The 26951-nt window shown below is 33.9% G+C and overlaps 2 protein-coding genes across 2 annotated transcripts; one reads left to right on the top strand and one right to left on the bottom strand.

Annotated features, from left to right (window-relative positions):
* LOC18043566 (myosin-1) lies at window positions 1-14716 on the bottom strand. The gene is made up of 24 exons (XM_024185294.1): window positions 14392-14716; window positions 13385-13749; window positions 11652-11753; window positions 11420-11563; window positions 11170-11320; window positions 11029-11056; window positions 9346-9511; window positions 9134-9197; window positions 9014-9027; window positions 8831-8915; window positions 8208-8311; window positions 7954-8092; window positions 6836-6954; window positions 6427-6579; window positions 6245-6334; window positions 6054-6131; window positions 4422-4580; window positions 3911-4117; window positions 3266-3471; window positions 3032-3167; window positions 2093-2222; window positions 1857-2003; window positions 1371-1438; window positions 1-939 (listed from the first exon to the last, which is right to left on the bottom strand). The coding sequence occupies exons 2-24, from the start codon at window positions 13736-13738 to the stop codon at window positions 280-282; spliced, it is 3504 nt and encodes a 1167-aa protein (XP_024041062.1). The 5' UTR covers window positions 13739-13749; window positions 14392-14716; the 3' UTR covers window positions 1-279.
* A 6914-nt stretch (window positions 14717-21630) lies between these two features.
* LOC18043565 (peroxidase 65) lies at window positions 21631-23467 on the top strand. Its single transcript, XM_006437571.2, has 3 exons — window positions 21631-21927; window positions 22069-22263; window positions 22881-23467. The coding sequence occupies exons 1-3, from the start codon at window positions 21712-21714 to the stop codon at window positions 23460-23462; spliced, it is 993 nt and encodes a 330-aa protein (XP_006437634.1). The 5' UTR covers window positions 21631-21711; the 3' UTR covers window positions 23463-23467.
* The last annotated feature ends 3484 nt before the right edge of the window (window positions 23468-26951 follow it).

Raw genomic sequence — 26951 nt, 5'->3', positions numbered from 1 at the left:
GGATGATCAAGCAAGATTTCATAAATTAGATTTACGTTGCTATGCCCCCCCCAAAAAAAAAAATAAAAATGCATGATATCAGATTTTACAACCATCGTAATCCAATTAAAATGAAAAATGATATACATATTTTGACTTAGGCACATATTTGACTCACCAGGCTCTTGTACAACAAATTGCTTGCAACACTCGTCACAATATTTCTAGGCAGCAATTCGCATCTCGGGAAAAGGAAAAGTTAATATGCATTCACAAGTAAAGCGGACTACAGAATAACTCTTAGTTTATCCTTGTGCTGTTCCTTCTTCCCCACCACTTCTTTTTCACTCTATCAATGGCACCTTCTTCACTCCCAAGCTTATTCAAAATCACCTTTGTTTCCCGTAGGCGTGATCCATAATCTTTCTTCCAAGCTTCGAACATCTGCTTCAACCTTCTAAGCTCCTTGTCTGGATTTAAACTTGCTTCAACCTGACCTGACTTCACTTCCACCAAGAACTTGGCATCGTCACCAAATACTTGGCTCCTTTGATCAAATTCTTCAGCCAACCGGCTAATGACACTCAAACCTGCACTCATTGGTCTCACACCATTGCTCTCTTGGCCCTTGCAATTACTTCCCGTATCCCAGCTGTACTCTACTTCATCACTTGCATTGACTGATGCATCAGAATTTCGCTCTGAATCATCTATAGCAAGACTTTTCTTTGCAATAGAAAGACTGGATTGCAGGGATCTCATTTGCTTTTGCCACACTTCTTCCATGGACTTCATTTTCTGCTCATATTCAGACCAACGACTCTCATATTGCTGGAGTCTTTGATGAAGAATGTCATTTTCCTCCTCTTTCTCTCTGAGAGCAGCCTCAGCTTTAAGAACTCGACGCTGTAACTCAGCAAGAAATGATGCTTTCACCAGCACCTCATCTGAATCATTACCCTGTAAGGGATTTAGGTTTAATTTAGCATTTTACATGCAAACAAACAGGTAACTCCAAAAATAAAAAATGCCAGGACTGGCTTAATATAAATTGATTGCCGAGAAGCTGTACCACACACTCGTTAGTGGCAAATGCAATTCCATCTTCCCCACATTGGTCTAGGGAATTTTACTTATAAACTTTGCAAGAAATGCCATTTGTGCAAGTAAGAAATTAAAATTAGGGTTAGTGGAAAGACATGATAAATTTTCTCCCAAGATTCATAGGAAGTATGAGATAGATGCAGCTTCCTTTTTTCCAAACACAAAGTAACTAAGGAATGCTATCATTTAAGACATATGAAACCAAGTGCGAGATTCGTACTGCTTGTATCAAGTATGAGTGAAGCAGCTTAGAAGAAAAAAAGCTATAATGAATAGATAAGTATTACCTTGCTTTCCACGGACTTCAACAAGCATATGTCTCCTGAGCATCTTCTAACCAACCAACCACGGATAACTGCAGGAAAAAGTAAAAAATAAAAAATAACACGAGTTACGAACAATGTAAAGCAAATAAGCCACCAACCAGGTTATTCAGATACTTACTTTTGGCCACAAAATTGATTGTGTTGACCCCATCCAACTCACACATTCATGCATGATAAGTGCTTTCTTTTTCTTTTGTGGGTGATTATATTTTTTTTTCATTTTTTTTTGGGAGAATAGGTGGTTAGATTTAAGTGTACTACAGCTGACTTTTAAATTTATTTGTACAATAAGACGTAGGATCCACGCGTGAAATTGACCAAAAAAACATAAGGCAGCCCCATTCAATGACATTGCTTTATAAATATGCATTTCAAATGCAAATGATTGCAAGCTCATCTTTCTTTACAGGATTGAACCCACAAGCCAACAAGAGAACTAAATTTTACCTGATTGTATCATGATTGAAGAATACTTTATATTCTTGAGCTTTTGCCTAGCAACCCTGCTTTTAATCTGCCTTTGTATAACAACAGCAGCTCTATGTCTTTGCAGCACAAGCGCATATTCCTTTCTGATTTTCTCTCCCCGGATAACTGAAAGAATAATAAAGGAATCAGCAACTCAATTGTTTTCTGAATAGTTTGTCTTCCTACAACAGAAATAGAAGATAACAAGGCAATACATGACTGAAGAGCAACAATTCCTCTTCTAAGCTCCTTGAGGCAAAGTCGAGCTTGGTGTCCTCTGAAGCAGCTTTGAACACGTAAAATCCCATGAAGGGTACGGTTTCTCGTATCCTCAAGCATCCCAATCTGCATAAATTTACCATGTCACATTTATTTCAGTAAAAAAATAGCATATCTAAAGGACGCCAAAGATACAATTGATAGATAGCCAAGCCGGGACAGTGATGAAAGGCAACATTTTAGAACTTAGCATTTCTTAACACTAAAAGATCTACTACGAGTTTTAACAGTAAATGATATCTATATCCCCAGGCCCAGTATTTGTCCCAAACTTTAAACAATTCCATATATCAGTTGGCGCTGCAAATTATTCCAGGAATGAAATTAAATTCATATGTTTATTTTTTCATGTTTTGTCCATGGGATCCATTTTCTCTCTCTCTCTCTTATGGAGTCCCGAACAGAGAAGCATTATCCAGATAAAATGAGATTGCTGACAAATTCGTTCATCATCAGTATAAGCGACATAATTCAGTAATTGAGAGATAGATAAATACTTATAACAGGGGAAGAAGAAATAGGAATAGTAATTAGATGATACCAATCACCAAAGGAAAAGCAGAAATACTGGAAACTAAGCCAAAACTCTCATATAAAAAATCTCTCAATCCTAAACAGCACATATAAATGAAGGGATTGCATCAAATCCACCAAAGGTACCCAACCAGAAATGATACTTCATCAATTTCAGGTTAGCAACAGTAAACAATGACATTACTTGGAATCTGAGTTTTAGTCATAGGTGAGACAAGACTGACAGCTCCACCAAGTCTATACCTTTCTTTGAATAATAAACTTGCTAAACAGCAAAACGTGACCCAGAACAACGTTCTCAAAAAAAAAAAAAAGAGCAATCACTCACTTTCATTGCTTACCTGTCCAGCGCGGAAAAACAATTTTGTGTAGCCAACTTGATACATCTCTGGCAAAATGTTGAACTGATGAAGAATTGCAACTGAAACACTAAGTGGATCCTGGGATGCAACACTCTCCAGCAGAAGAAAACCGTACCTGAATGGATAAGAAAAGTTAACATAGGAAATGAAACATATATATAATAATTCAGGAAACTTTCACAGGAAAAGGAAAGACTATTCCTGTTTCTTTACCTTCTCGCAAACTTCTGATGAGACATTCTGGTAGGAAAGCCAGACCTTGATATTCGAACTACCTCCAAGACTCCACAACATCTCAGCTGCTGCAGCACAAGTCCTTGCTCGTACAATCCCGGAGATTGGAAATTGTTGGGCTTTATACAACGTATAAAATGTGGAGTCGTGCTCTCCAGCCGTTGCATCAATTGAAATAGTTGACCCTAAATCCAGAGAGTAATAAAGGTAATATAATAAGCAAATGAATCAGCTGTGATCCAGTAGAATTATTCATTTCAAAAGCACTGAATTTTACAAACGAAAATTTCTTAAATGGCTGATTATCTATTTCCATTTGTGCAGTCAAAATCATGTGTAAGATTTAAGTTACAGAAGTTTAATGTACTAATAGGCATGTAACTTGATTCAACACTATCTTATTGACCTCTTCTCAATGATAGATGGAAAAAAAAATTGAAACCAAGCTAAAATAATTATTCTAGGATAAAACTCGAGGAAATATCACAATATCAATTGTACATTCAAATCAACAGACAATAGGACACAATACCTAGATTCCAAGAAACAGCATGTCCATGCAATTTTTTTTCCAACTATACAGGCTGTACATATTGTCATGCTAGTGAAACATATGACCTGTACCTTAAACTTTGTTGCAACACTTAGCTTTTGGGAATCTGCTCCACCTGCTTTATACAAAGGACCAACTACAGGTTTATTGGATTGAGAAAGCATATTGGAAGCAAAAATCTGAGGAAGGTGGCATGAGCAAGAAGACAGAAGTTCAATGGAATCCAAGTGCAATAAGTCCCTGTTCTTCTCCAAAAATCCGGTTGTGTCATATATAACCTGGGTGAAAAACCAGGTGGAGCTATCAAATAGTCGGTAAGCAAGAGGAGCAAAAAGAAACAAAAGCAACAACTTTTCTAGCACATCAATGATTCACAAGTTAAAGTAACAACCATGCAACAAAGCATTGGACATCTAAATATTGGCATCAGATTATCGGATTGGCTCTAGAATATTTAAAGAAACGGTAGTGAACCTCCATTTGACCTTCAAAAAATTTATTTATTACAACTGAATTATGAGAAGAAAAAGAAAAAGTAATGTTCCCATTTGAAAACAAATTTTAAAATATAAAAGTAAATACCTCCCCTGCATAATGTGAGACTGTGAAGGATTTGTCTCGTTCCCCTCTGAAGCAAGGATTAGAATTTAAATGCTGCTTTAGCTTGTTGGCAAACGTCAAATCTGTGCCATTTGGAAACGTTGACTCTTCATCTAACAAAGACAATAACCCCAAGGGCTTCTGCATGAAATCAAAATAATAAGAGTTTGAAGGATTTAATTAATTCAATATGTATTAGGTAGAAAACATTAGTACTAGCACTCTCAAAGATTTTCTTATCAGCACTAATGGGCAGGTTGAATAAGCACCAGTGCCCAATTGAAAAGAAAGGAAAACCAAAATACCAAATCAACCTAACACCCCAAGTGCCCATTGACCTAGCGATCACTGACACTAGACTTCAATATAACATGCAAGGGGTAAGAGCACGAAATCTTCCCAATCGGTCCCAACAGAACAAATTGGAGCTAATAAAAAATCAAATGATCCACATGTCAATTTCACATAATGTTGTTAACAAGGTGCAATTACTAAAAATTGAGCAATACGGTAAAACCTCCACTGTACTAAATTAATAATCTCGCTAAATCCATAAGATGATAATTTTTTTTTTCAAATTTTTAGGCCCGCTGTAAATATAAATTAATAATTAGTCAAATACAAAAATATTAATAATAAATAACACATAAAATTCATAATATTAATGAAGTTTTTTTTCTTGACAACAATTTTCTCAATTCAACTGTTTTAAAAAATATGCATCTAATTAGTGACTACAAATAAAAATAGTGACCAATGTATTTATAGAGTTTATGTTCTACGTACTTTAAGCATCTGAAAGACTTTATCTTCTATGGTATTAAATTTCAAAAATATGTATATCACTTTTATCTCTATGTACAATGTACTTACATTAACTTTTGGCTTCTATGCACATCTTCATAACATCTATTAATACTTTTGTATATAAATGATAACTTTTGAAATTCATACATGAATTTTGGTCAAAGGAATAGTACAGTACCAAGATGACACAAGTAATTAAAATATAAAAAACTCCTCTTAAATTAATAAATATTCATTTAGCAATAAATTAATAAATTATTCATTTATTGATAAATAAATAACTTCATTAAAATAATATTTTTCTTAGTCCCAACAATATTATTTTATAGAGGTTTTAATGTATTATACTTCCCAAGTAATATCCCAGTATTTCCATCGCAAGTGATGATGTGGCACACATATATCAAATGACTAGTTTCATAATTTGTAAAATTACTTATTACTCCGTTCTAGCATCTAATTGACGAATCTCACATCACTTGAGATTAAATAGTTGGGATACTAGTTCAGAAGTGTAGCATTACTCCTACAAATTTTGATCTACTTCCACTCATCAAAATGTCTATTATTTGTAGAGCTCGAAAATTAAATAACAAAATGCGAAGCACCTTAGCACTTAAAATGTTCATAGAAATTTTTTTCTGTTGTTATGGATGCAACCATGCAAAACATGAAGAAATTACCTGTTAGGTCAGCTTGTATGAAAATTCCAAAGGCATGACACACCACAAGATAAAAAATGTAACATAGGAAGACGCCCTTGGTGGTTAGCACAAATACTCTAAGTTGAGTCAATGGGCTTGGTACCTTTTCAAAAAGATTAAGACAGTCTTTGTTGTCTTCAAAATCAACTTTTGCCCAGTCAATGCCATCTTGGATATATTCCTAGAAAATAAATAATAATATCCGATAAGTATTAGCACCACAAGCCAGGATCTTTTATACCATAAATCTATAACCTTATCTGTGCTATGTTCACAATCTGTAATAAAGGTTACCTCCTGCTCCAGCTTGAACAAATGACGATTAAAGTGTTGCTGTAATCTCTCATTTGCATAGTTTATGCAGAACTGCTCAAAACTATTTCTCTGCAGAAACAAAATTCTCCAGGGTAAGTAACTACAAACAGAAAGATAAAAGGAAGAAAGAGGGACACAGTAAAGTAATAATTCTAACATACATCAAATGACTCGAAGCCATAAATATCAAGAATGCTGATGGATCTGCCAGTTCGTCTTTTGCCAACTGCAAGTGACTTGTTAATTTGTTCCACCAGCCACTCAAATAAACAAGCATAGATTGATTTTGCTAAAGCATCTCTGGTATCAGTGGCCTGAAAGATGTAGAAAAATATGTTGACCACCAATGGTTTTAAAATTTAATTTTAATAAGATTAAAAATGTCTGTCAGGTGATAATTGATAGTCAAGGAGATTCAAAATTTAGATAAATGAATTTGTTATTTGAAGATATTCCAACTTTCTCATGTGGTTGCAAACTTACAATCCACTTTGCTCAAGTTATCATGGTATAATAGGCTATGAAGATTATCTACCAAAGCGATTATGATTTCTCCATAAAAGTTCTCACCTGCGAAAGTGTAAGGTTTTGGACAATAGTATCATTCCCAACTCTCATTTTGCGGGTTGACAAAGCTAGCTTCAGCTCCCCAATGTCACATCCAATCAATTTAGCAACAGTGATTAAACCTGAACATGAAAAAAAGGAAACCAACTCCAATGAGCTCAGGAAAAACTCAAGCAGCAATCAAACAACCGTGAAGCCTGTCATGAATGGTACAGTTAAGTGATTTTCTGATCCAATGTACTTGATATACACACCAATATATCAATGTCTCTGCTAGTTATGTAAATCACATAGTAAAAATTTTACAACATGTAGTGACTTTCAAAATGGGGCAACGACAATAAATTTAAACAAATTTTTAGTCAGCAATGGACTCCATATTTAGAGTCACATTAAATCTACAGTACACTGATGCCTAATAGAGATGCATTTCAGAACCCGTGCGTTTAGTTCGATATTAGGCCTTGAAAATAATCCTATGAGATAACAGCCAGCATACTAACTCATAATTTGTGATTACAGAGTTCAGTTCCTGACAAACTGATCTGTTGCCTCCAAGGTTAGCTGATAATTCATAAAAGACATAACTTGCCAAAAGTGTATTATATACAGGTGTTTTGTGTGTGTGCGCTTTTAACCAATATCTAATTACTGGACAACAAGCATTATTGGCACTCAAAGTGCTCATACAAGATCATGGTTCCAAGTCACCTTGGGCTGCGCAAAACTGTTCACCTAATTTATGCAAATAATGAATATCTCCAAACATAAAATGGAATAGCATGCCATGGATAAATGAAGAAACTACCATGCAACTGTCAATATCTAGGGAACTTTAGGGCTTGACCCGAACTATAACCTTGTAACCATAATTGCTGCACTACGTATGACTTTCCCCCTTAAATTTTTCTGAAATGCATACTTAACTAACTTTTGTCATGCAGCCATAAGGGAGGAATGTGGTTAATCAACCAAACTAAATCTCCTCTATCCTTACTTTGGAGAAGAAAAAATATTTTTTTCTTCCAACTTTTTGCTTCAAGATAAACAACAAATCCCCAAAAAAGTTATATCTTCCAATCAAAGTCATCCTTGTTACATTAGATACTGGTGATTCTCACCTTCATCTGCCACAGGTTCAACATGGTTTTCATTATCAATAACGGTAAAGGAGACATTTCCTAGCCACAGTACTGCAGCAAGCATAGCAAATACACTCTCCTGGTCTTCTTTGCTTACATGGACAATGTCCAGCGCTTCCTGAAAAAGCCATTAAGGTCCGTATGCACATTGACTACTTATTTTGAAAACGAAAATGGCAATATGAAAATCTAAAATGGATGGAAGAAATTTACTTCCTGAGAAGAGAAGTTACCACAACAATGCGAAATTGTTCAGCATCATCAACCCCATTGATCGAATAACAACTACTTTGTCTCAAATACTTGTACTCTTTTGCACTCATCAAATTTAACTTCTCTGCATTTCAATAATCAATAAACAAATACTAAGAAAGGCTCAAAAAATATAGTTGTAAATAAAATATTTAACAAAAGTCTCCAGTCTCCAAGATAACTTTAACCAGTAATTTAATGCTGGAACCTAGCTTATGGATTCCAGAATCCATAATCAAAGGAAAGAACAAATGCAACACAATCAATATGGAAACCACATGGTTCATCTTTAAGAAGCATTGTTCATAAGCATGGTTCATCTTTAAGAAGCATCCAGTAACTATAAAGTTAACCATAACCATAACCATATATATTGACTCACTAATATTGATGCATACAAGGACATTAAGAAGTGGGATTGCAGTAGTAATAACTCTACTAGACTTCAGATTTCAACCATGGAGACAATTTAGATATGCAACAATGCTCACAGGCAAATCATCATTAGAATGAAAATACTCAAATGGAGAATGCTTGCATTCAAGAAAATCATTTGGTGATAAAAATGTGTCATAAGAGACATCAAACACAAGTGGTAAACAACCTCTAAGTGCAGGTGGAGCTCCAACACAAAGTTGATAAAATATATGATATGCCCTTTCTCCCTCCGCACATTGGACCACTCTAGACTGTTCATAAAAGAGTAAGTTAATGTACAAGTTATTTAAAGACAGAATGAAATAAATTGAAAAGTTTAACGATAATAAATTAGAGGAAGAAAGTTTACCTTCTCAAGTAAAACTGCATAATTAGAAGGGAATTAGAAAATTATGTCAGATTTAAATTCCAAAATAAAAAATAACAATTATAATAAAAATATCAGCTTAAACAACACAAGTCATCTTACAAGTTTGAATATTGGCACCCGAAATCTTTCCAGTTTCACTAAAGTGAATTTCTATCAGCTTTCCCTGTGCATATTCATCAGAAAATCAATAGTTGCTACATAAAAGGCAAAAACTTCAAGAATTTTCATTTCGTAGTACTAAAACCAACTCAGGAACATTGAAGAAGTACTAAAAAATCTTAAGATGTTCATGCACAGAACAGGGAGCTTACAAAGCGACTTGAGTTGTCATTTCTTGATGTTTTCGCATTACCAAATGCTTCTAAGATTGGATTAGTCTTCAAAATTTCATATTCTATCCCACTGCCTCCACCAAGTGCAGCCAAATATTGCATTGCTATTTTTGCTGTCTCAGTCTTTCCTGCTCCACTTTCCCCACTGAACAAGGAAATGACTATCAGCATCAATAGATGTACATATGGATACTTTTAGAAACAGCACAGACTTTAAAGCGTGAAACCTCCAAAGTTAAATTCTGTTCCTGAATTTGGTCACATTACAATGCCAGATTTCATGACAGCATTAAGGTTACAAATTATACTGTACAAATGAATATTAGGGATTTCTTAAATAAGCAAAAGTGAATTTAAGTAAGGCACCTAGCCAGCCACCAAAGAATGGAGAAATATAAGTGAGGGAAATGGGTTACAAACTTTCTATTTTCCTTCGATCAGAGAGGGCTTACAGTGAGGTACCCTTAAAACAGCAGAAAAATTCCTCTTAAAAACATTTTTTTATCATGTCTTTCACACACCAAGAAAGCCAAAGAGGTGACACCCCACCACCAGGAAGATCCTTCACAGATCAAGTTCATTCTGTATGTTCTTAATACTATTGCTTATGCAAGGCCTGTTCAATCTCAACCCCTGCCAACAGTTACTGGGGGGTCCACCATAATAATTCATCTATACAGCCCCCACAAAAAGGAAACTCCACTCAATTTTCACATCAATCCCAGCATCAAGAAAGCCAAAGAGGTGACACCCCACCACCATGAAGGTCCTTCACGGATCAAGTTCATTCTGTATATTCTTAATACTATTGCATATGCAACGCCTGTTCAATCTCAACCCCTTCCAACAGTTACTAAGGGGTCCACCATAATAATTCATCTATACAGCCCCCACAAAAAGGAAACTCCACTCAATTTTCACATCAATCCCAACATGGTATGAAGGACTCTTTACTGAGAAGTTATTTGACCTCTGTCAATACAATATCACCAACTCAATGAGAACTGATACTGCAAAGCATCTCAAAAACTTTACCGTATTTCAGTCACTCAGGCTACTTCAGCTGATAAGCCACCCACTACACACTTTAGAAAACTTTGAAAGGGGCATCATAATTTAAAACCAATCCACCATCTTGGTAACGTGCAAAAGCTTTTAATAAGGACAACTATAGAGTTGGCATCTAAAAAAAATAAGTGTCCATGATCACAAATGAATAAATCACTCGTTCCAATATGAGATTATGAGATTAAGCGCCATTACAACAGCTTCAAATTCCAGATCTAATAGATGCAATAAAACTAATATGAGACTTTAGCAGTAACATGCAAAATGCAAATTTGTCCATCCTCTATCCTTCGATTATTTGCACTTGTCAAACAAACCATTGAGATGTAAAGCAGGTACTATGTATCTAAAATTCAAGAATTAAAGAAAAAGGCATGTATAATTCCAACTAACAATGAATGGCACATATGTAGTATGACATAAAGCACCAAAAGGAAACAAAGGTACCAAAGTCCATACCCAAATGAGAAACTTAAAACGAAAGCATGCAGCAAGAGCTGCAATATATGGTTTAGTCATCTACACATCCATTACCACCAAAAGGAGACTAAGAATGATAGAAAGATATAATCAAGTTGGTTATAGTCTACAAACCTTATAATGATGGATTGATTAACTTCATCTGGAAATAAAGACAAGCCCAAATAAGTATATCGTACAAATATAAGAACTCTCAAACAGCGAACTCAATTGTGTATAATTATTGACCCAAAAAAAAAAGGAAAAGAAAAGCACCTCGTATCATTTCACGTATGGCCGTGTCAGTAATAGCATACACATGCGGACTCTCAATAGACTTGCTCTTATAAGCTTCAATATAGTAATTTCCATATAAAGGAACTTTCTTAAAGGGATTTATGGCAACCAATACAGGACCTGCTTTCGTCTAAATAGCACATAATTATAACACTAAAGATATTAGGAAAAAGTTGGAAATATGTACCTGATTGAAAAGCAAACATAACATTACTATGAAAACACTTACATAAATCATGTCTTGCTTGTATCTATAGTGGAGATTGTACAGTACCGAAGGTTCATTTAAATAGCTAAGTTGCATGAGATCATCAACACCATCAAGGATATCAGGATTTGCTGAAACCAAGTTTTCAGATTTCACCTTTAAAACCTAAATTATGGACATAAAAAAGTTAGAAAAATATTCAATATACATCAACTTGGACACAGCATTTTCAAAGTTTCCGTGTCTCACTTACTTTGCCCTCAGGCAGAGAAATAACCGACTCAGTCCCTGATATGGACAATATTTTCCCAAGCTCCCAATTCCCATTTGGAAGTTGAAACCAAGACTGAAGCTTCTGAAACAGTAAACTTTGATGTATGAATAACTGATGCAAATTTGAAAAAATACCACAGCCATATGTCAACGACTGAAAGTTGCTGCATTTGTCAAGTCAGTGATTGCTCAGAAATCATATGACCAGAACATATTCAAATATTCATAAAGACGGACATGTAGAAATAAACAAGCAGTTAAATAGAAATAAAATTAAACGTTACTAACTTTATAAAGAGTTCTATTATTGTGATACATCATTCTTACATTGATAAATTACTAACTTACTATAGAGTTCTGCTATGTGATACATCATTCTTACATTGATAAATTACTAACTTAATATAGAGTTCTAATATTTGATACCTCTTTCTTGAATGGATAGATTTTTCTATATTATGCAGCTTTACACCAGCATATACAATAAACTTTTATAAACAAATGGCCAATAAAGCACATTTTGGACAGTTGTTCAAACGCCAAGAGACCTAATCTAAATATGGAAGGATCAGGTATGTAATGAGTCTTTCTTTTCTTTTTTTTATAACGTAAAATGTCAACTAAGCTTGAAGGGGCAGATCTAGGAACCTTTCTGTCATGGAACAGTGATGCTGAGTTCAGATCAGATGCATTACTATGTCGATTAGGGATTTTAAAAATCTTGAGCCCCATACCTTCCCTCACCTAATAATCCAAGAAGTTTGTCTTGACCAAATGGTCAACAGAACAAGCAGGTAAAGCAAGTTTAATTTCACTAAGGGAAGAGTTGGTTAGTGAACCTTACTTTATCACACAATTTTCTTATTATGTATCAAATCTGTTCGCTGCTACAAGATAGCATTGGAACAAAATCCAACGTTTTACAACATACTAGTTTGCCTTATGCTATGGGAAGCTACTTCCATCAAAGAACATTGAATACAAAGGAATAAATATCAACAAAACCAAAAGGGCCACATACATTACCTCCTTTACATGTTAATCACTCAGGACATTAAAGTGAAAATGAAAACTGCACATGATGTCCAATGCACAAAAAACTGTGATGAGCTACAGCATGACAAATTTATTTAAAACTATACTTATACATTCCCAAACATCACAGTAGGTAAAATTGGTTGTTTCTAAGATTTACCAAGAATAAAAGTAACTACTATCTTAAAAAGAATAGAAACAAATGCCGAATTAATGTATCTGTGCAATGAAGAAAAATCCAAGACCTAAAGCTTTTCTTCTCTACATTCAAATGCCAAAAAAGAAGATAATAAGACACCGAAAAACTGCTATATTATATAACATGGTTAGTTCCCAAGACATTTTAGACAGTTCTATTTATTCAGTCTAGCTAGAATGGTAAACAATGGCAATTGTTGGGGCAATTAAATCTATAAGGATCGATGGTAAGAAAAATACCTGAAGAAATGAATTAAAAGTTTCTTCGTTATAATAACATGCATGAGGAAATAAATTTTTATGAAAAAAGAAAAAAGAATATTGTGTAATGTACATGAAAATCAGTACAAACAAAGATATGAAGCTCAGAAAAATTAACCTTGAAGCTAATTAGAACAAAATTTCAATCATAATGCACAAACTAGTAAAGCAACATATATTCTGATTAGTGATTACCATCAAACAAAAGCCAAAAAATACCTTTTTCCCAGCATAGGAAGTGGTGTCACTCCACCTACGATCAGTATGGGATGCTGAGACTGAAGGCAAAGGCGAAGCTGCAGAATCCAAGTCTTCATCACCCACAGAAGGCCTGTCCTCAACCACAATGTTGTTCCCACAGTATGGCGATTCCTCATTTTCACCTTCCTCTACAAACTCATTCCCTAACTCACCATTTTCAGGAACACTTAAACTGGCAACATCACTATGTCTGAAATTCACATCATCGGATTTTTCAACCTGATCGGATAAGGGTGAACCAATGAACCTGAAATCTACAGGCAACGATTTGATGGATTGAAAGGCAGGCTGGACCCGAGGTTTCTGCGACATTTTCTCTGATCCTGAGGAATGATTTTTGTGTTATGCCAATGGATAAAATAATTGACATAAAAAAGCTCAACTTTTCCACCAAAAAAGTTATATCAAACTTTAACAAAAAAAAAAATATCAAATTAACATAATGGCGGGGACCATGATTACAGATATAAGACCCTAGTGAGTTCATGAATTAACTCAATCACAGCATTATCAAGTTCCAAAAACAGATGCTAAAGCTTGAAGTACATTAAATCAATACAAGTCTCAAGCAAACAAACATGAACCAAATTTAAGATATTAAACACTAGAAACTTCAAATTCTCGATCCGAAATCATCAAAAAAGAATAGAAATAAAAAAATAAAACCTAATCTCCAAACATTAAACAAACTCTTTTCAGAAATATGCTTTTCAGCCGGTTGCTAAAGAACATAACGAAACTCAAAATAATCAAAATTTAGACCCATAAAGCGTCACTTTTTACAACATCCAGAAACTCAAATTTTCTTTGGCTTTCTTCCACTTTCTCGGCAACCAAACAAACACACTTTTCCAGAAGCATAGAATCTTCCAAATCCAAACTGATCTAGTGGCAATTTGAGATCTCCAAACTTTCAACAGAAAAATAGTAATAATAAGATACTCTAATAGTCTATTACTACTTACTTTCAAGAAGTCGAAGGAAACTTGAGATTCTCACTTCTCAGGAATGTATTTACAAGCTTCGATCGATCTCAAAACCACAACAATAACTCCTCATTACAGCGAGAGGTGAACTTTCATTTTCTCTAAATTAGAACCTCAAAGGAAGCAAAAGATAAAATTACTAAAACAGTATATACTCCGTAGCAAAGACGGTATACGAAAGTGAGAGAGTGTTTGGTAACTGAGAAAATGAAGAGAGAAGAAAAAATAGAAAATGAATACAAAATCCAAGGCGTGAGGAGATTAAGCAGCTTTTGTTCCTCCTCCCTCCTCCTCCTTTTTTTTTCTTTTTTTATTTTCCCCTCAGCTTCACATCACATAAAAAGAAAAATAAAAAAAAACTTTAAACTCCTTTTCTGAGATTTCTATTTTGCTTTTATCTTTCATTTGAATTTTGGGGGGTTTTTCACGCACCAACCAAATTTAAAAGACCGGTTGATGCTTAATGACCATTATGCCCCTGTTTATTTTGATTTTCAATTTTTGAACTAATCCAATATTTTGAAATTATTTAAAAATATTAATGTAAAAATATTTTCAAGATGTAAATTACAAAGTCTATACGTAGACACTAATTTGTTCATTATTTCTATAGACGGTTTTTTTAAATAAAAAGTAGTTAATTTTGGAAACCATTTTAACCCGACAATAATTTAGTTTAATTTTAGAAAGATCAAAATTTATATAAAAATATAGGTAATTTTATTTTGTTTGAAAAGTTGCGAGTCATTTATTTCAATAAACTAGCATTTGTGAGGTACTACTCTTCTTCCTCTTACTAATTCCTTTTAATCATGAGAATTTGTTTAGCGTGCTGCTTTAATGGTGTTGGTAATTTTAACCAAAATATTGAAACTGCCATTATAATCTCCTTATAATATGTCAAAATACTCATTTACTTGGATTTGAACTTATTTATTCAATTACAGCATTTTCTATCAACTGAGAATGTGGCCCAAATTTTTAAATCCTAACCACGCAAGTACTATCAATTATCCATCACCAATAAATGTGATGGTTTGTTGAAACTTGATGCATGGTTTCTACACAATCCAACGTTTTTTTTTTTTTTGTGGCAATGCATTTTTCTATTTAAGTTGGTCGTTTCATTTCATGTATAAAGATAAAAGATGTATCTTATCAACAACTATTGGTCAATATTTATAAAATGTCAATACGGTTAAAATTTAATGATTGAATACTAAAACTAATAATAGCATCTTCAATATGAGTAAAATTTTTTATTCTAAAATGAACAATATGTTATAGATTAATAGATATGGTGGTTACTCGTCATTTATTATCAATATTTTGAAATTAAAACAATTTACCGTGGAATTTAAATGCAGTCAATAATTCCTGCACCGTCCCTCTTGTTGTATGTTTAATGGTAATTAATACAGGGTTCCTTCAAAATCATAACGTTATAAATGCTTGTAAAAACAAAGCGTAAAATTGGTAAACAGTCTGATATATATTGGGACAATTTTGTCAATTTCTTTCATGTGCAGGAAATTAAGGAACGGTCCTAATAATTAGCTTCACGAATTGGGAAGGGATGGAGTGAGAGGAAAGTCAGCAGCCGTGGAGGGAGTCAAAGGTTCAAAATACGACCGTCGGATGAAGAATGAACGACCAGAGATGAAGTACACGTGGAAGCGAGAGCAGCAGAGCTTTTCTTAGAAGCCGGCAAAACGTAAACTGGTTAAGGTGTAATGCACTGATACTGTCTGCTCGCATTTACAAAATGTTATATCTGATGAGTGGGTCCCACGGGAAGACTTCGGAAATCGCAAACCTTAGAATGAAAATATAATATCCAATTTATTTATTTTGTTTTTTCCGTCTAACATATGCGTTTCAAAATATATTGGACGTCGTTTTAGAGTTTTGAGAAGATAAAAGTCATAAAACGTCGAAGTGTGTAGTGTGGAGACTAGAGAGGGAGTTTGTACTTCATACATTTGGCGAAAGAATAGGGAGAGAGAGTTAACTCCTCCTACGCACTGGCACAATTGATGCGTACACGTTAGAACGTCAAGCGATGAAAAGTATATTAAATTAATTTTTCTTTGACAGGAAAATGAAAGAGCATATTGATTGAAAATAAGTACCAAGTAATCCGCAATGAGATTCAATTATATGACGTGGAACGTTCTTCCTCACGATTCCTCGTCTAATGTGACATAAATTTATTAGTCAAATAAAAATAAAAATTAATAAAAATAATTTACCTGAGTTAAGAAGTAGTTATACAATCAATTGAATTATACCCCTTCGTTTATATAAGAATTTATAATTCTATTTTTACTTGAATAGTAAATTCTCTGTTTGAGTATAAAAAGACGGAGCATGATTAGATGCATTCTTGCGTAAATCTTGCTCTCCTTAGCGTTTGGGGTAGTAGAAAACCTCCTCAGCTCGTAAGAGGCTTCCTTGAATTGAGAAAATGTGAGTATGTTTTTATACAAACGTGCTCACACGAGATCCCACAATGCGAAATTTAAACCAAGTCAACCTGAAGATTTGGTCATAAGTCAACATGCAGATCTCTTCTAAAGAATCAGAACACGAACTTGATCCACTAACGACTATTTCCTCAATCTAAGGTCGTGGGTTTCAGACGTTTATGAAAACCGTAAAAAATTCGAACTAAGTAAAAAATCTCTTTCTCTACCATTGAGCTCTTTTCTTTTTTTTCTCTCTATTTCCAATATTTTTTTTTCAAGATTTTCTCATATTTCTTTTAAAGCTTTCTTGTTTAAAGGCAACTATAAAAAGCAATGTGAGTTGTGGCATAAGTTTTTCTAAAAGACTTAAATAACTGACTTAAGTGTCGAAAGGTTTATGCTATAAAAACCTTTGGTGTTCCTCTAATCATTCTATACGAACGCAAATGATCTTTCGAAGGAGGTGTTTGTGGTTTGCGTTATCTGCTCGAGTGGAAAGTAATAGTGTTAACTGTTTCCCGATAAAACAAATTTAAGTGTTGTTGTGGACACCTGATCGCAACAATCTCGACCTGATTTCTGCATCAACTCTCTCATTCTTACAATATATGTAGATAGTTGTGGTTATGTATCATGCAGTACAATTTCAAGGCTATTATAGAAGGACTAAAATGTCACTCTTTCAAATTACATTTTAACCATAAAAAAAGTCAAATTTTAAAGTGATATTTCAAACTTTCATTATATAAACAATTAACATTAAGCTATGCATAAAAGAAAGATTGTAATCATGATTGAGCAAAACAACCCATTAAAACACCATTAGGAGATTTATGAATAATGTAACTCCCCAATGATAGGATTACTTTCCAAGAGCTCATAAATGTTAAAGAGATTGTCAGTTTTATTTATTGAGATTAATATTATGAAAATAATAAAGAAATAAGTAGTATGTATTAATTTCAATAGGAAAAAGAGATAAAATTGAAAAGTGCCAAAATATATATACCCGATCTACTAGAATTAAGATATTTTAAAATAGAAAAAATGATAAAAAATTAATCACAATTTGTAGACATACTTAAGTCGTTGATACATCGAATATTTATTTGAATAAGTGAAAATGTTATTATAAAAATAATTATCAAATGACAACGTAAATAATTTTTATTTATACAATGTGATATGATATCTCATCAGCGCGCCAGATCGCAGGTGCCAATCTGCATAGCTGGCTGTGCCATACGATCGAACGCAACTGGACCCACGGATGCAATCTCAAAGTAGAACTACCACATCACATGTACTGACCCCACCAAAAAGTCAACATCAATAAACCTCCATGATAAAACCAATTTGTTGATTGAAACAATCATGTGGAACCACTTGATCTCTTGACGTTTGCGAGGGACTCTACATCCAAATTTGTCCAAAAGTAAAGCCGTCCTTACGTGAAATTAACTCAGTTTAGCCGGGTAGGTCGTGTGGTCAAAACCATTCTGTTCATGTGGCCGAATCTGATCCTATGAGGCTTTGACGTTAACAACTGACAAGTGTGGGTCACGGGTTAACAATTATTTTTCATTCTTTAGGTTTACCTAAAAATTGAAGAACCTAAATTCGCAGGGGCGGCAATCCTACTAGGCCTCCGTCCAAATAAAATAACGTAACGTGAGATCAACAATTAGATTTCAATAGCCACGAAGTGTTTTTGAAGTTCCAAATAGATTCTAAGATCGAATGTATACCAACTATTTATTTTTAAATTAAGAGTTTTTGCGTCTATATAATAGTTAGAAGAAAGTAGCATTCAAATTGTAGAAGAAATATTTTAGAATAAGTTCAGTCTGCGTTGTTAGTGAGGGTTATTGAGTTCCCAAGTGTGGAGTTAATGCTTGATTATAATTACTGAGCTCTCCTTGTTTAGTAAAAATGAATTTACAGATGTTTTAAATTATAATTTACAAAAATCAAGCTAGAAAATTACGATAAATATGTGTTTAAAGCGAATAATGTCTACTTACATGCTACGCTTGAATTGATCGGCTCTTAGATCAAGGACAAGGCTGTTCCTCTCGGTTTGGTGCGTCGGTGCAGGCCGCGGGCGGATTGAAATCTAAATAGATTATTATATTATTTTATGTTAATTAAGCACTGAAAGTTAAGTAATGCGACAAAACAAAATAATTCACGGCCCAAGCATGAACAGTGAGGGCCAACCAACTTTACCCAGTTTGGGATGTTCTCTTCAAAGATCTACTCATCTACACGCACACAATATAATATCACAAACACACATACACACACTTAAAGTGCCAGAAAAGTTTAAAAAAAATTAAAAACTGCAGCCTTTTAAAAATTTATAATTTGAAATGTTTAAACTGCACGATTTATACATTTTTTTCAAATAATTCCGCACGCACGCGCACACACACATATGCGTGCACGCGACCAAGCACTAACATATGCCGGTAAACTAATTACAGTTGTTAATTAAATAACTAACCCGAGGTTTGACCAGTAATCACAATCATTGATGGTTGGTAATGGTTGTTCAATAATCAATATTGTATTAATTCCTTTGCATGTTAAGAATTTTATTTTATTTTATTTCTTTTGGAGATTTGCATGTTGAGAAAGAATACAATGACATAGTGCCAGCCTATATAATGTTTTAAACGAAATCTAGGGCTCCAGTTGATCCAATTTGGACGAGAAAAAAATAGACGTAATTTTTATAGAATCTTATATATATGGCAGCCTTAAATGTTTGACCTGAAATGGGACAAATAGACTTGCAAAGTGTGAATGGTTTGAATACACCGATGGCGAGTGTTCTAATGGAACTAGATTATATGTATTATATCTGTTTTTCCTTGTTTACCTAAACAATCCCATTATTGAGTAATTAATTTTAAAACTAATTATATATGATAATAAAACGACATGATATGATAATAAAAAGGGTTGATTCACCATCCCATTTCAAGCAAACCCCCCCAAAAAAAAAAAAGGAAGAAGAAGAATATTTGCATAAAAGTTTTGCATTACAAGCTAGCCCAAAAATCCTTATCTTAGGGCAATGAAAAGATATATATGAGCAAAATTCAATGGAAGGTATAACATCAATATACCCCATGTGTTTGTAGTTTTCATAACAGAGAGAAAGTGTGAATGAGAAATAAAATTAGAAAAAGAAAAAGGGGAAAGGGGGGGAGAATTGTAAAGCAAATCACACTCAATTATTAAAGGATAATAAGATGAAGAGCAAGTGCTATGAAAGAGACTACAGAAACTGACTTTATATAATCTCCTTATTTCTTAAGCTTTACAGTAAGGTACCTAGACGGCAAGAAGAAACTAGATGGGTTATGAGTTTATATAGTTAATTAGAGTGCAAAAGGTATTTAGGGTCCCCCACGGATTCTGGCCTTGAAAAGTCAGCTCAGAGTCTCAGACTAAAGCTAAAAAAGTGAACAAGTGATGGGTTCTACCAATTCAGATTTGAGAGACACTGTCGCATTATTGGTTTGCGAGTAATAAATAAAATCACTACTAAAGCTGCTTTTTTCAGAATCAATCACTTCAACTCACATGGCAAATTGGCTTGTTATGTGGGACTTCCACACACAAGAAACAAGGGTCACTCAACAGTTACTAAGAATTGATGATAATTTCAAGTCGAACATAGCACATTGGAAGCTTAATGAGTCTTTTGGACTCATTTCCTAGCCAACTTTTGCTGGAACACCAGCAACTTCTCAAGTTTAACCAGAAATATTCCACTTGATTTCGAATGCCACATTGGAAAATTAAGTTCAGTGTGTAGTTTCTGCTGGAAATTCAATGCTAGAAAGTACGTACAAGACATGGGCTCATGATTTAATTAATGGTCCTGTAATTCCGAGGTGTTTGATGGTATTTGTGGACTGGGCCGAGCTTGATTTTTCTTCAAACAGAGTCAGCCCGTTGCCCCACTACGGCTGAATAATACACAGAAACTCTGATGATATCTCCAGTGTGGCAGCTAATAATTCTTTTGATTGTCTCGTGATCATTTTCAATCTCTCGGATTCCTACCAACAACACGACAAACCACTGTGTCGTATCACCACTTCACATGTGGTCCAATCCTTGTCCACACTCTAAAATGCCCTTAATTTACTCAAAGCAGCAAGTTCCCGGACTAGGTCTCTGAAAATTTTTGCTGGCTATTACGTTTTCCCTTTTAGCACATGGAATCATGGATGCATGGGCCACCCCTTTAAAAGCTTCCCCTTCTCATTCTCGTCCTTTTACTGAAAAGGGAGAAAAAGGCCATTAATTAAGTAACAAAATAGTTGTTATATGCATACGTAATATTAAAGATTAGAAGCCCTGTGCGCATGCCCTCAAGTTATGTGGAGGGAATGAGTTTGAATTTTACGAGACTAATTTCGTTTAAATAAGGATAGATTTTTTAGAATATCTTTTTTCTTAGTAAGTAAATTTCTGAACCTAATGCTTGATAAACTTTATTTTAAATCATATATATAATAGTTTAAAAAAAACATTAAAGACGAGAAACAGCAACAACAAAAAATAAAAAATAAAAGAAAGAAAGGCCAAGCAACTCTTTTATGTGTATGGTTTCTATGGAATACAAAAACAAAATGAAAGATAGTGTATAGTAGCTTTTTCTTCTTGTCTTATTTCTTCCTTTATTGGGCTCTTTTCCATAGCACCAATTGCTGAAAAAGACCCATATGGATTGTATATTGTCTATATTCATCAATTGCTACCTACTATATCACATGCATCCTCATTAATTTTTTCACATTGTCCTGTTTCCATGGCTTTTATAACTTCATTAATCTCTCTCCTTGCTGCTCTCAGCTTCTTCTTAGTTTTTATTCCTTGCAATGCAAGACTTAAACATGATTTCTACAAAAAGACTTGCCCAAATGTGGAGAAAATCATCTACAATGTGGCCTCGCAGAAGCTGCTTGAAGCACCAGTCACCGCCGCCGGGGCTCTTCGCATTTTCTTCCACGACTGCTTCGTTGAGGTTTGATACACACACAAACACACACACACACACACACACACACACACACACAACTAGAATGCCCCATTACCTTCTTAGCCATTACTTTAATTAATTAAAGATGGGGAATTTTGTAATATGAATTGATATTGTAATTTGAAGGGTTGTGATGCGTCGGTCTTGATTGCGTCAAGTAAAACCAACAAGGCCGAAAGGGATTCAGAAATCAACTTGTCACTTCCCGGCGATGGTTATGAAGTGTTCTTTCGAGCAAAGAGAGCGTTGGAGTTGCAGTGCCCTGGCATTGTCTCTTGTGCCGATATTATGGCAATTGCTACAAGAGACTTGGTTCATTTGGTAACTTCCTCTCATTCTCATCATTCACTTTCATTTTCACCGTTATTATTGCTCCCCCTTTCTGACTGTTACAACACTTTTTTAAAGTAGTGTCGCATAATGAAAGCTAATAACTGAGTGAGCATAAAAAACAAAGGGAGAATATTATTTTGGTCTCTTTTATAAATTATATTTACTACTTAGTTATTGGATAAATTTTTAATCTCCTATTTCATCTCTGGTGCTTACTGGTTTTGATTTGGAAAGTTTTAGCTAATCATTTTTTACATTATCACATTTACTATATGAATATTATTCTAAGAACAATAATAGATACAGCTTGAATGAGATTCCTTTAGGGGAAATGGATTCAACCCAATCAACCCACATGGTGTGGAGAGATATTTAGTCTTTATTAAAAAAATTAATGGCGGACTTAAGTGGTTAAAATAATTTCCAAAGGAGATTAAGGTGTTATTTTCTTAATAAATAAATATGTCGTAATAATTATCTAACAATTGACAGAGTGTATACATTGGCAGCGCTCAAATGCTTTCCCCTAAAAATTTTACGAAGTAAATCATTAGCGTGTCCATTTATTTTTTACCAAGAAAAATTAACATGACTTGCTTCAAAAGGCGGGAGGCCCAAGATGGGAAGTAGCAAAAGGAAGAAGAGATGGCCTTATTTCCAAGGCTTCAAGAGTAGAGGGCAACCTCCCACACGTGAACCAAACAATATCTCAAACAATCTCACTCTTCAAATCGAAAGGCTTATCAACTCTGGACATGGTAGCCCTATCTGGAGGCCACACAATTGGCTTCTCGCATTGCAAAGAGTTCATGCCAAGAATCTATAGCTACAACAAAACACATGACATTGATCCAACCATGAACCAAGACTTTGCTCGCAGCCTTCGGGGTTCATGTCCTAAGTCTAAGAAACTTGATCCAACTGTTGTTGCACTCAATGATGTCAGTACACCTTTCGTATTTGATAATTTTTACTACAAAAATATTAAGAAGGGACTTGGGTTGCTGGCTACTGATCAGATGTTGCTTTTGGATTCAAGGACTCGAGCGTATGTGAAAAGAATGGCTGATGCTAAAACTGCATTTTTTAAGCACTTTGTTGTTGCCATGATCAAGTTGAGTAACATTGGGGTTAAGACTGGCAAGGATGGTGAGATCAGGAGAGATTGTGGTTCCTTCAACGGTTAATTAAATTTTATTTGTATTGTCTGTAATATTGTTTGCAATAATAGATCGAGTTGAATTTTTGAGCTGATTCTATAATTATTTATCCTTTTCAGTGCATTTTTGTTTGAATAGTATTAATCAAACTACCTTTTCTCTCACAGGAGCGAAATTAGAACCCTAAACTGCTCGTAAGTTATAGCTTACTTTGCATATGAATTCACATCTATTAGACGTGTACGGGAATTAGGCTTACAAAGTTGATTTGTATAATGTAGGAATGTCAACTTAGGATTCTATAGTCCTTGATAGAGATCAGGATTCTCATCTAATCACTCGATTATATTCCTTTTTGATATACAAGTGCTGTGTATACCTCTTAAATGTACTCAAGAGGCAACGAATCGACACTATATCTATTAGCAACTGAAGTGAATATCTTTGGTAGCATCCGAACCGCACAAGTAGTAAGTGAAAAGAGCCACCACTTGTAATCCTTTTCAATTATTAATGTTCAAATCTTAGAGATAGAGATAGGATTGTGTTAAGTATTCATCTAATTAAACTGTTTGATAGTAGCAAATTAAAATCGAAAAAGATCACGTGAATGTTTGAGACAATATAAAGATTCCAGATTATTTGTTGATTTGCAAAGTGATGAGGAACTTATTCTATAATTATCATGATCATCTGTAATCCAGAAACGTAACTTTCTCATATTGAAACGTGGACTTAAAAGCATGCACGTACAATATAGTTTGAGGCTATAAATTAAGGCAAATGGAGGGAGACGAAGGCGCCAGGATAAAAAACACATATATTGTTAGTTAGCTAGGGTTAGAAATATACAAAAGCAATCGTCGTTCACTCTCCCTCAAGGGCTTCTCTTCGATCCATATATAACGTACATATGCTCAAATGAGTGGTGATGGATCGACGCTGAAGCCCTTAGGGCAGAGTGATCGACTCCGGCTTTCTCATTTTCCTTTTTCGAGTGAGTGTATCTACAACTAAGCAACAGAATCTTGACGTGTGACAAAGAAACCAAAGCAGTAGAGTCGTTCACTCTCCCTCAAGGGCTTCGCCCAATCCAAATCATGCTGAAGAGGTGGGTGGGTTGATGCTGAAGTCCTTGGGGTTGAGTGATCGACGCCTGTTTTTTAACTCGCTAATGACGATCGCAGAAGACAACTCGAAGGCTAGCTATTTAATTCTTCAACTTGCAGAGAGGCATGCAACAAGTCTATATATATGTGTGTGTTTATATGATGCATGGCTGCTGCAAATGCAAGGTAATATTTAAGCAGAGAACGAATTTGATCCAACTCATCGCCTGCCCATGGCTTTCAGTTCCCTTTCAATCGGTATTTGTTTATCTTGTTAATAGGAATCTTTGAAAAGGAAAAAGAAAAATATTGTTATTAAGATTGTTGCAAATAAACCATATAAGTATCAAGACGTACGTTTGCTAGTTTCTGTAAATTTGCACAAAAGCAAGCAAAACACAATTATTAGATCTTGCCCATCAAATATTGTAAATTTGTCACGGTTGTTACTAGTATGTTAATTCTAATCGGATATTATTTTCTGATAAGCTACGGCTAACAAAATCCTCAAATAATCATCATACTTTGTTGTATTGTTACACTGATATACAGAATGTACAGGATAGTGAATTCGAGAGAAAGGAGGGCGAAAAGGAGGAGGAGGGTTTGGCAAATGAAGGGAGAGGAGAGATAGGCGTACGGTCTCCTACAACGCCATAAATGCGGTTTCATTGATGAATCCGAAATTCTGAATCTCTCGACGACATTTCAGTATCAATATAAAGAGCCTGTTGCTGCTGCGCTTCAAGTCCTCCATGAAGGAAAACAACGCAAGAACTAACTTATAATTGATTTACATGATTTGAATCAATAATGTTATGTATCCAACTCTGTAAATAAACCTACCCAGTGTTGGATTGGATAAGGATTCTCAGTTTTCAGTTTTACCTCACCTTGATACATAGCAAAATCGACAAGATGGTGTCTGTTCAAAATTGGATTTAAACTGATGGTGCCTGCCGATTCTAGGACATCAATTTTGTTTTTTTTTTTTAAACAAGAGTCCAATATTAATAATTTGATGCTTGATTCAAAATATTTTAGTCGGTGGTTAGTTTCTTGTATTGAAAGTAAGAAGTCGAAAAATTCAAATTTAAGAAAATACATTTAGTTTAATTTAAATGAGGAGTGATGAGATACAGTAAAAATTACTTCAAAAGAACTATTTTAAGTAAATTTACATAAAATGCTTGAAATCATAAAAAATGAGATATGTTTTACTTCCAACAAGACAATGATATAAAACTCGTCAACAGTGAACACTATTTTTCTAAAGCAGCAATAAGAACTTAAAATGTTCACACAATTAGATAAATAAATTCTAAAAAAATAAATGGCATTTCAAATCATAGGATGGGCAGCAGCTCAATGATGGGCTGGTTCTTTTAACATTGTTCAATTTAATTTTTCATGGGACTCTTTCTAATTTCTTTAGATAAAATTTAATAGATTGTTAATAAAAGTAGATTTCTAATCTTGACCTCTATAAATTTCAAGACTGTACTATATCATTCAAAATGAAAATGTAGGGTCGCTACGTAAAATACTTGGGTGGTTATTTAACACAAAACCAAATTCAGGTAGTTCACAAATTTAAGAACATCTTAAAAAACCTCTATAAATTTTACTCTTCAAATACTTATTTGCTTATCTATGTGGCAAATAGAAGGGTGAAAAAATATGATATTCTCCAAAAGACTCTTTAAATATAAATAAGTTAATATTATTTTAATCAAATAATTATTTTTTTAAAGGAAAAGTCAATAGCAATTAAAGCACTTCTCCCTCTTTCTTTAATGAAAAGTAATAAAATATAAATTGATGAGTGAGAAATTAACTCTCCAAATTTGACGAGAGAGAATCAATTCTTATTTGAAGAATTTTAATTAGAGTGTCTTTTAGAACTTTAAATGTTGATATGACTCTTCAAATAAGTAATAAAATCTTATTTAAAGAGCCATATCAATATTTAAAGCTCCAAAAGACACTCCTTTTTAAATCCTTATAACACTCTTTTTGCAAATTTAACATCCCTTTGAAATCCTTGTAACACTCCTTTTGCATTTTATTTTTAAAATACGCTCAATTTAATTTATGAAAAAAACTCATCTATTAAAATTCGCCTTCTTTCCATAAATTTTCACTCTAAGAAAAAAAAGTAGTTCTTTCAAATTTTTATTTATAAAATATGTACAAATCTTAAAATCAAAAATTACTTTTTCTTATTACATAATGTTTATCTTCATAACTCTAAACACTTTTTTTTTTATAAAATTAGTTAACATTCAAAATATAAATATAAATTATGAAATGAAATGAAATGAAAATTTGTATTAAAAGCACAATTTATTTAATTATTGTACTCATAATAAGGAATTAATTAATTTATCTTTAGTTATTTAAATAA

The sequence above is a fragment of the Citrus clementina genome, unplaced genomic scaffold (genome assembly GCF_000493195.1).
Source record: "Citrus clementina cultivar Clemenules unplaced genomic scaffold, Citrus_clementina_v1.0 scaffold_4, whole genome shotgun sequence".
In the NCBI taxonomy this organism is placed as follows: domain Eukaryota; kingdom Viridiplantae; phylum Streptophyta; class Magnoliopsida; order Sapindales; family Rutaceae; genus Citrus; species Citrus x clementina.
This window is presented reverse-complemented; position numbering and strand designations above follow the sequence as displayed.